The 11,316-nt window shown below is 33.7% G+C and overlaps 1 protein-coding gene and 1 long non-coding RNA gene across 2 annotated transcripts; both read left to right on the top strand.

Moving 5' to 3' along the window:
* The first annotated feature begins 515 nt into the window (after window positions 1–515).
* On the top strand, window positions 516–3,345 carry LOC126712358 (uncharacterized). The gene is made up of 2 exons (XR_007651105.1): window positions 516–687; window positions 2,130–3,345. It is a non-coding gene; the product is annotated as an uncharacterized LOC126712358 (long non-coding RNA).
* A 1,155-nt stretch (window positions 3,346–4,500) lies between these two features.
* Window positions 4,501–6,760, top strand: LOC126712359 (uncharacterized). Its single transcript, XM_050411660.1, has 3 exons — window positions 4,501–4,845; window positions 5,207–5,377; window positions 6,537–6,760. Exons 1-3 carry the CDS (start codon window positions 4,750–4,752, stop codon window positions 6,618–6,620), a joined length of 351 nt encoding a protein of 116 aa, XP_050267617.1. The 5' UTR covers window positions 4,501–4,749; the 3' UTR covers window positions 6,621–6,760.
* The last annotated feature ends 4,556 nt before the right edge of the window (window positions 6,761–11,316 follow it).

Consider the following 11,316-nt stretch of genomic DNA (forward strand, 5'->3'; position numbering starts at 1 on the left):
CAACTTTTCCAGGACTGATATTTGTCCCGTCAATCTAATCCCAGAATTATTGGGGATGGTTAATAAAGCCTAAAAATCAGGTTCTGTTAGGTGTAAAGTCTTATCAGTGAAGGGTATTAAGGACAACTTCCCTGAGATATTTTAGATCTTCTTACGGATTAGTTCTCATAGCTCTCTTTTACCCCTTTTGTCAAGGGAGCTTTAGGCTTGCCGAGGACTAAACCGTCCTCGGCTGCATATCTGGGCCACCCTCGGCCTTATACTTTTAAGTTTGGGCCATAACTTTTTTTTAGCTTGGGCTTGCGGGCTCCCCACGAGCAAGTGGGCCTGGCCCATAAACTATCGGGCCCCACAATGCTATTTTTAAAATTTTAATAATATTTTGTTTTAAAATGTTTTCATGCATAAATTGGTTTTTAAAAAAGCATTATTTATACACGTGTGTTTTATAAACTTGAAATATGGGTTGAGCAGTGAGCACACGTTTTTAGTTATAACCTTTTAAAAAACAGAAAACAAAAAACCGCGCCACGATGAATGTTTGGTTGGGTGTATTTCGTTTCCTGTTTTCAAAAAAGCTTGAGAAAATAAGGGTGTTTTCTAAAAAATTTCTTGTGCTTATCGCCCAGCTTGTCTGAAGTGTGCCGCTACCGATCTATTGCGTTCTCTCTCCACCCATCACCGCCGGTAAGCCCTCCTCTCCTCCCATCAACCGATCAAATTGTTGTGTGTTTATAGTTTTTGCTCTATTGGGCATATATTGCATGTGTTTGGCATTTTCTCAATTTGGGTGAGAAATGATTTCAGATTTGTACGATTACCTTTGTGCTATGGAGTTTTAACTTGTGAATAGTTTCGTTGGGGCTTGTGTGCATTTGGCCTCCTGAGTTTCATATATTTATATATATTTTTTATTCAAATGGTGGGTTTATGTTCATTTGTGAAAGGTGTTTTATTTTAGTTAAGGTTTGAGTGTTCTGCTCCCATGCTAGACTGTTTATTATTTTGTGCTATTACCTTAGTTTGCAATTTCAATGTAACAATTAGCTGTTTGGTTCCTCTCTCTTATTGGCATTTTCTCAGTTAAAGAATTTCTACTAGGGTGGTATACAATAACAACAACAACAACAAAACCTTAGTCTTAAATTTTTAAGGTCGACTATAAATCCTCAACAAATTAGTTAGGATCAACCACATGTATTATTTTCCTTTATTCAATTATATCTGAAATCGTTATAGAGTAAGCATTCTTAAAACTTGCAGTTCATTAAATTCCAGACTTTTTATAACAAGTTCTTATGTTTTAACATTGCCATCAATCCATGACTTTCCGTGCCCCCCAAATCTAGTTCAATATGTCATTACACACAAATGGGCTCAAGCCTGATGCACCATTAGGAGTTACTTCTGCGTTTCAAATTTCTTTCTTCACTACAACATTTGAAGCTATTTGGTATGAACTCCGCTTGGCATTGCACGTAGATCCCCAACACATAAAAAATCAAAATTTCCAAACTGAAAATTACACAGTGAGTCAGTGAGTAACAGCTAAACATGTTCTCCATGTTTTCGTTACTCTAATCATTACTCCTTTGTGCTGGCGGTTTGACTACCTTCATAATTTTTTTTTATTTTTTTTATTTTATTTTAAATCTAATTGCCACTGAAATTCAATGATTTATGTGAATGCACAATGCTCCCACAGCTGCAGTTTGGGGGCCTGGGAAGCTGCATCAATGAATTGGGTGATTTTCATCATGTAAGATTTTTAGATTTTAAAATATTGTGAATATGTTCATACATGCACAAACTTGCAAAACTATAATGTATTTATTTGGTGTATGCAGCCTGTATGTGTTTTGAGTGTTACATGTGTTTTCATGTAATTTATATGTTGTTTTATTGAATGGAGGATGGTTTGAGCCTGAATTTCGTAGATTAGTTGTGGACTGGCTGATTCATGGGTGGCCATGAAAATGTCTGGTTTGGGTATATGTTAAGTTTTTACTAATGCCTCTTGTTGAATGGATGTCAAAGTATTGAATGACTTTGGCTTAGATACGTGGCTTTTCCTGATTAATGATCAACATGGTCATAGTGTTAGTGAGACTAATATGTTCTAAATATAGATGGCAACTGGATTTTATGAAACAGAAGATGCTAAGATTTGGCCTGCAAAGCTTGAAAAGTTTTTTTATAGACATTATGGTGAAGGAAATGCACAAAGGAAATATGCGAAGGGGCATTTTTAAACATATAACTTGGTGCAAAATTTTAGAAGAACTGAATGAATGGGGTAAGCAATCTTTCAAATTGAAACAAGTTAAAGCCACATTTAATAGACTTAGGCAAAAATACTGTGTTTTTTCTCAACTCATACAACAAAATGGGTTTGGTTGGGATGCTGAGACAAATGCTGTTATCACAAGTCATAAAGCTTGGGAAAGTTATCTTCAGGTAAGTAATGTATCTTACATTCCATAAACCATTTTGTGGTTTGCAAACCCTCATGCTGAGAAATTCCAAGAGATGGGTTGCGAGCACTTTATGTTGTTGGGAATTCTCTTCAACAGAATAGCTACCATGGGTGTATTGGCTATTTCTTCTAACGAACCTGTACCAGACACAGATGAGGAGCGTGAGCTTGATGAGGAGTATCTCAATGCAATCTATGTTGATGTGGATCTTGATAGTCCAGATGGCCATCAGAAGAAAGTGAGTCAGAAGCGCACCACACGTAGTGGGAAGCGTCCTATGCATTTAGAGACCAGGGTAGGAAGCGTTCTAGGAAAGCTGATAGCTGTAGTCAATTTACCGATGCAATTAGGGCATTTTCCGAGTGTTCTAAGTTAAGATCGGAAGCAAGGGTAGCCATGATGAAGGAAAAGGAAAAATGTAAGCAGCAGGAGGGTAAATCTGTGACCCCATACGATGAATATTCCCTTCCCAACTGTGTGATTGCACTCAAGAACCTTGGTGCTATTGACGACAATACCAACAGGTTGGCCATGGATAAATTTGTTTCAGCAGACTGGAGAGAGATATTCATGAGTATGTCTAATGCTAGGAAGAAGGCTTGGTTGGATTGTCTTAAGTAAACTGGTGCACAGGACTTCATTTTGAGCAAGATCCTGGATATATTTTTTAGCCAATGATGTAACATTTTCTGAATCTATTTTCATACAATTTTTAGCATCATGTTTTTTATTTACTCCTTGCTAAGTTTTTTTTTGGCTGGGTCTCTGCCTTCTTTGAAAAAGCATGCTCATTATTGTGGCCTGTGGGTTACATAACTTGCATTTGAGAATTATTTATGTTGGATGAGGTTGCAATTTCTGGAGAAAAGGAAGGAATTTTTTACTAGCTATTTTATTTATGTGATGTCATACTTTAAAGTCTCTGCCAAAGCAAAGTAGGCAATTTATTGTGGGGTGTCCATGTAAAATTTCTCGTGAACACTACTCTGCACTTTCATTCTGGGAACTTAGCAATTAATATCAACATAACTGATGGACAGACTCACAAACCTACTAGCAATGAGCTTTTCATATCATCTACTACAGTTTTCATGAAAGTCACTAGTTCCTGAACATGTCTCTGAACCAGTTACAATGCTTGTCAATGCCAACATTGTCTGCACTACTTTCTGTACATGACTCCAAATAGCTTCCCTAATGACCCAGATGATTGCAGTGGTCTTACACTCATATTACATGACAAGTATTATTATTTCATCATAAATTACAAAAGATAGATGAAAGACAAACTCAAATCAGCATGACAGATTTGGCTTAGGTATGTGGTATGCTTTTTTGTAGAAAATCTTTTGTGATTTTGAACTTTTCTTTCATTCATACCTTATGCTCATGCCTAAATCATTTAACAGAAAACATGAGAGAGATCATCCCCAAACTGACATTACAATGCTTCAAGGTCAAGTTAAACTCAATATCAGAGTAATTAAATCCAATTCACCATTATCTATAAACGAATTCTCTATTTCTCATTCTTTAAACATGAGTCAAAATCCATCACTTACTGTGACCTATTTACAAATAGGTTCCAAGCATCATTCACTAACAATTTAAAGGGGAAAATCTTTATTAAAAAAAAAAAAAAAAAACACTATATTTACAAATAGGTTCCAAGCACCATTCACTAACAATTTAAAGGGGAAAATCTTTATTTAAAAAAAAAAAAAAAAAAAAAACACTATAGTTTTATACATGTTGCAAATTAAACCTACACTTTTTATTATTTCAATTTAAACCCTGCACTTTCAAACTTGTGACAATCAAACCCCTCACAGGAAAAAAAACTAAAAAGTATTGCTTTGTTCAACCCATATAGGCATAGCTCATCGTTTTATTTCCTCACTTTAGAATGCGGGGAAAACTTTACCATAAAGATAAAAACCTCTATAGAAAGCATTAAAGTTCTCTCTTCTTTGAGTTCAACATAAAACACCACCGAGGTAACGTGCCTTATTAGTGCCTAAAAGGAGTGAATAGAAACTACAGACCTTCTAATTTATGCATTTCTTTCAAGGCCATTGAACTTTTTGTTGGTAAGAAATAGTGGTTTAACCGGGTGAGAGTGGTCTTAATTGTCACTCTAGTAAAAGTCTTGGGTTTAAATTGGCACAATAAAAAATATAGGGTTGTTTTTGAAAATTTCCGAAATTTAAAAAACCATAGCTAGACACTAGTGAATGAAAGGTGTGAATCGTGATCTGAGGGTGCGAATGCGATGGAAGGTAGGAAGAGGAAAGGATACGCATGGGCGTTTTTAGCTGGGCTTACCGCTGCTCTTGCTGCCATTTCCGCTAAGCTATTCACCTCTCAGGTAACTTCTTTCATTCTTTACCCTATATTTCTCGGTCCAATTTTCTGTTCAGTCTCATTGGATTTCACTTTAATTCCATATATCTGGTCCAATTTATATTCTCTTTTATTCATTTCTTCATTTTTTGTGTGTTGTGAAGAAAAAAAAAAGTTAAATGGGCAAATCTTGTTGGTTGGTATAGTCTGTGTGAGACAATTCAACAAACATGAAGTGAGCAACAAAAACAAATATGACTAATAGAGGAACAATTGTTTTCAAGAACACCAATATTCATGTATATACTGTATACAACATGTGCATTTGTGCATAACAATATTCACATGTATTGATATCTAACCAGTTCTCATTCATTTCCAAACAGTTTGTTAAATTTGGTCTTGTCATATTTTTCAATGTGACAATGTGGGGATGCTATGTGAACAGCCTCAAAGTTCTCTCATCTCTGCAGGCTACAGTGACAAACTTTGCTACAAACTTCCTCTCTTCAGGTCTAGCTGGGTTTTTTTTGTTTGAAGAAGCGTTATCGTTTAAGGTATACTATGGATAATTAGCTGATGGCTGCTTTAATAACAAATTGTTTCATTTTAGAGTCTCTAGATTTCTATTTTATATGCATAAAATACCTATTGCTCCTAACCATGGAATAGTTTCATTAAAGTTTATATACATGCAATGCTAGTTTTTTGTATGCAAATGATGAATGCACTCGATAAACTTCGTGATATATACACCCCCCTCGTTTTTTGTTTTTGTTTTCCTCTAGTTGTGACCGTGAATTAAATTATGGTAGAATCATGATGATAAGTGTGGAAAATGATTCAAGGTAACCAAAAGAAAGTGAACAAATGAACAAACATGTTTCTACACCAAGACTGGTTTTTGAGAGCTGCTTAACTGCTCAGGAGAATGGCAAGAATGCCCCTGAGTTATTTATGCAGTTGCTGCAAATCTGTGATGTTCCTATATGACACACTGACTTCCATTATTGAGAATGGTCAGTTATCTTCTGACCAAGTCTTATAAGATAATATGTTTTTACGCTATTCTTTGCTACTCCATTTAGGTTCTCTTGTATTATGTCCAGAATGGAGCTTGAGATGTTGGCTAGTAGAAATAACTATGGAAGGCATAGGCATTTGGTTTAGAGAGCTGCACTTTTGTGTATTACATAGAGCCTTTGATATGAGATACTTTATTATGCTGTTGATTGTGTGAAGCTTCCGATGCAAGTTCTCAAACCAGTTAGCTGTCTTCTATGTCTCCTAAATATTTTTTTCCCATGTTTTCTCTGGAATCCTTTGATAATTTACACTTTTTGTTTCTACTTTTGATGTTTCTCTGGTTTCCTTGAGATAGAGAAAGGCATAAAAAATTACTGATTGTTTAAATACGATAGTTATCTTCAAAATCTTATCAAGAGGTAATTAATGATTGATTTTAAGATGCTGGCTAGTTCCTAACTTTAGTCACCAGTGGAGTTTTCAAGGTTACTGAAGATTCACTTTCCAGTCTTGAGCGATGGAGTTGCCAACACTTGCTATTGATTTCTTATCTTTGATTAGAAACGTTAGTATTAGTTAGTGATACTTAATTTGTATTGTTTATTCTTCTTATTTGGGGAGTTTTATTCTCCTCAAAACATTAGGTGCAATACTAAGAAAGCAATTCTGATGAGAAGGTATGTTTGACAGTGGTTTTCAGGTGCCCTTCTCATTGTAATTGGTGTACTTGTACTTAGTCGTTCAAGTGTTGAGAGGAAGGAAAGCACAGATTAGAGGTTCAAAATGAAGGGTCTAAATCCCGCCTTGCTTTTGTTGTCAAAATTATATCTCATGTATAATTATGACTTTCAAATTGAATTTGTTGCGAAGATCTCTGAAGCAGTTACAATGCAGTGCTTATCCATGCATGCCAACACTGTCTGCACTCTGTACAAGATTCCAAATAGCTTCCTAATGACCCAGCTGATTGCAGTGGTCTTATTACATGACAACTATTATTAATAAATCATCATAAATTACAAAAGATAGATGAAAGAAAAACTCAAATCAGTTTGAGAGTCCACAAACAAATTCTCTATTTATAAGGATTTTGAGAACAATGACATTAAAATGCTCTAAGCTCAAGTTAAACTCAATATCAGAGAAATTATATCCAAGTCACCATCATCTACAAACAAATTCTCTATTTCTCATTCTTTAAGCATGAATCAAAATCAATCACTGTGCGGTATTAACAAATAGGCTCCAGGTACTACCTGCACTTTCTTTTCTTCTTCTTCTTCTTCTTCTTCTTCTTTTTTTTTTTTTTTTTTTTTTTTTTTTTATTTATTTATAAATATATATATATATATATATATTTTATAGGTAATAGATATTTTCATTAATAAAAAAGTACATCATGTTCACGATAATGAACAGATTGTACTTGAAACAAATACAAACAAATCAAAGAGAAACGAAAACAAATTGTAGGAAATCAAATACGGAAATACATTGTGTAGAACCCCAAATATGAGACCACCCAAACAATGTCCCAACTAACAAAGATTTCAAAAGATCAACAAATTTCTCAACGTCCTCAAAAGTGCGGGTGCTTCGTTTCCTCCAAATTAGCTACATCAAACAGGCTAGCACCATATTCCAGACCGAATAGGCGTAGCTCATTGTTTTACCACCATAAACGGTAATGTCGTACTGCTAGTTCTACCTTGCTTTCCTTCTGTGCTAGTGAGAGAATTAATGTTACAAGATTTATGGTAGGACTTGTAGCAGCTTCTTGTGGTTTTTCTGTAGTGGATACGTGAGACTTGCTTCTTTCTGACGTCACTTCTTCCTGGCTCTCGTCTGTCTTTAGTTCTTGAGAGTTGTTTGTTGATGATGTTGCTTCTTTGTTGCTTTCTTCTTTCTTAGACTGATCATCTGCCTTCCCTTTTGTCAATACTTACTAATTGATGTAATATGCTGGACATAACGACCACCGAATTTATAGAGTGAGCTCCAAGTGACTTCGCCAGATCATTTTCCTAGGAAAGTAAGAAAGAGGAAAACGAAATCAATGTGTACAATGTGTTTATAGGTATACAAAAATATAAGAAATATATATGGTTCCTTTTGAAGATGTCTTGAAAAGATGCAATGCCGCCAATACGTAGCGTTTAAGTTTTACTTAATTATTTTAATTAGTAAAAATCTCTTTTGGTCAAATGATGGATCTAAAATCGAATTCAATTTGTGCCCAAAAAAAAACATATGGTTTTTTTTTTGAATTGATGATAAATAATAATCATCACGAACCAAACACTTCCAATCTATTGTTTTATTTTTTATTTTTTAAAGTTATCTAATAAGCAAAGTGAAAAGGTTCATATAATATATATCTATATATATATATATATTCAAATATAAGAATTGTGTATATATATATATTCAAATATAAGAGTTACACAATTTTTAAACCATTGATTCTTATTAAATCTAATGATAAATAGAAAGTAATGTTCATTAACTCTCTCCAGCCATCTTATTAAATGTTTTGTCCCTCAACAGAAAATTCATAAACTTTCCTTTCTTTACTCTAATTTCCCACCTCATTTTTCATATAATTCATTTCTATCCATGTACAACATAAACGTATATATCCCACCTCAATTGATCTCCATGGCACTTGGCAAGCTCCAAAAATTACTCCAAAACTGGTATAGGCGTATAGCGCTCTCAAATGATAAGATCTCTTTTGGGGTTTGTATCATAGACTTGCTCAACGAGCTCTGGGACCGTGTCTAGGTTGGTGATGGAGGCAATGGTATCGATAGCAAAAAATCAGAGAAAGAACTAGATGGAACTCAGGGATGTCATTTTTGTTGATGAAAAATCTCTGTATGCTTGTTCAAAACGTGTTGGATTTATTCACTTAAAGATCGTTTAATGAAAATATGAAGGATTGTTTTCAAGGTATTGTTATGCATCTCACAGCTGATTGTAGTCTTTCTTGATGTGAAAGCATTACCCTCTAAAATTTTTGATAAGATAGAGCACATCTCATTGAAATCACTCTTTCCCATCAAATGAAAATTTGAAAATAGTCTTGGTTAAATTTGGATACATTTTGGAGATAGGAGCAATCATCAACATATTATTAGCACACAACACGTTTAGAAGGCTACTCGGCTTTCACATCACATGAATCTGCAACAAAGCTAATCTTCAGAAGAGATAGAAACATGTGATGTGCCAAAAACTAATCATCCATGTGCTGTTTAATGAGGTTTGGAGTAATAAATAAGGGAAGAGAAACAAAAGTGATATTCATTAGGTAAATGAGGTGTAAAAAACATTAGCATTTAATGCTGTTTTTTTTTTTTTAACCATTAGATCTAATGAAAATCTATGGTTTAAAAAATGTGCAACTCTTAAAGCATCCGTAGCAGCTGTTGTAAAAATTATGTCATTTTACCACATCAAAAGCCTACTTTATTATTTTACCACATCATTTTACAATATCTCATTTATCAGATGTTCTATATTTTTACCACTTCATTTAAATATTATTTCTTAATTCTTATTTTAAAACCTAGGACTGTAGCCACAGATGGGGATTGGGGACTGTAGCCACAAATGTCACAAAATTAAAAGCTTAGAACATGGGGACTGACCGACTGACAGAGAAAGAGGAATAAAAAAATAAAAAAAATCATATGCCACAGATTTCCGTACCGTGCCATATATATGATGACACTGTAGCATGTTGTAAAAATTATGAGATTTAGAAAATCTGATATTTGGTGTTTTTTGGTGTTTGGTGTGTTAAATGTGCCAAATATTTGGCATTTGGCACATTTAGCACATCTAGTGTGGGTGCTCTTAAGAAGGGGAAATTATTGTGTATTCCGGAGTACCATAAATACGTACTCTAACTTAAACCTATCTTATCTATGAGATGGATTCAAGTTACACATGTTGTAACTCTAAAGAGTTACATATTTTTTAAACTATTGGATTTAAGTAAATCCAACTGTCAAAAAAAGATCCTCATTAATGCTAATATTTTGATTATAATCTCATTAATTATATCTCATTTATTATATTTTATATCTATCTTTAAACCTAAAAAAAAGTATTATATTTGACTCTCTCTATCTCTTTCTCCTCCACCGTTGTTCCACCTCCATGGATAGATTACCGGCAGAAGAAGGAAAAAAATAAAAATAAATAACTGTTGAACACTGACATTAGAGGTTTGTGAGAAGGAAAACAAAAATGAAAACAAAGAAAAAGAGATAGAGAAGGAAAACAAGTAAATGCAAATAGAAAGCAAGAACTTGGATTAATCAATAGAAAAGTTTCAACAGATTCTGACAAATGCGTAACTTTTCATGATTTTCCCCTTGGAAACTTTGAAGATTCCTTATATTATTGCTCAGAATGTTGGCCAAATAGTTCTTCAACACAAGCAGTGCTATGCCAGTATAATTATTTGTGATGTTGTAAAACTTTGTCCCTCTTCTCAGTACTCATGAACAAAATGGCATAAATACAGTTTTAAAATCGATTCTGCCAGTCATAGCTTGCCGCCATGTGTCAGCGCTCAGCATATAATAATCAGATGAGATATAAACAACGGAAAATTCTATGGAACACACTTGAACAGTTAAAATTAGAAAAGTTTGTACCGTGTACCATAGAATTCTTCAATTTACATACAGTAACATGCATGTTCTCAACTGTCACGGCTTGGGATATTGATAAAAACAAGTGAGTGTTCCTTTCAATTTCAGTGTTCTGCTGTTTGTTTGTTTGTTTTGTTTTTTTTTTTTTTCCTACCGGCAACCTATCCATAGAGGTGGAACAAAGGTGGAGGAAAAAGAGACAATGAGAGAAACGTAGAGAGAGAGTCTGACGTAGGAGAAATTATAAGGTCCACATGGTGGACAAGTAACGTAATTCACTATTCCACTATTCCCTAAAATTTAGAGATGTTTGGATTTTATTCTCTGAAGTTTCAAAAGTTGGATTATACACTCTAAAATTCTGATTCGTTTGCATCAGTAGCCCCTCTATCTATTTTTTGCTTATGTGTCCATTAAGTGACATACCAATTTACCATATATGCGAATTGTTCCAATAAAAATATGACACGTGTATAATACTATTCAACGTAATTAACTAACTTAAAAAATCTTTAAAAATATAAAATATTTTTAAAAAATCTGTTAAATTAATTTTTTTTTAATTCTTTTCTTAATACCATTTTTCAGATGAAGATTAGAACATTTGAAAACACAAAAAAATTAGATCAAAAATTAGATAAAACCAACACAATATTAACAACAAAAGTTACAAAACCCCTGATTATTTGATTCGAAAAAATTCCATTATCAATCCAAAAAAAAAATTCCAAAGAATTGGAACCCAAAAATAGATTTGAAATCTAAATTAAATCATGAAATAGACAAAAATTTTAAATTTCCCC

Source organism: Quercus robur, chromosome 2, assembly GCF_932294415.1.
Source record: "Quercus robur chromosome 2, dhQueRobu3.1, whole genome shotgun sequence".
Lineage (NCBI taxonomy): Eukaryota > Viridiplantae > Streptophyta > Magnoliopsida > Fagales > Fagaceae > Quercus > Quercus robur.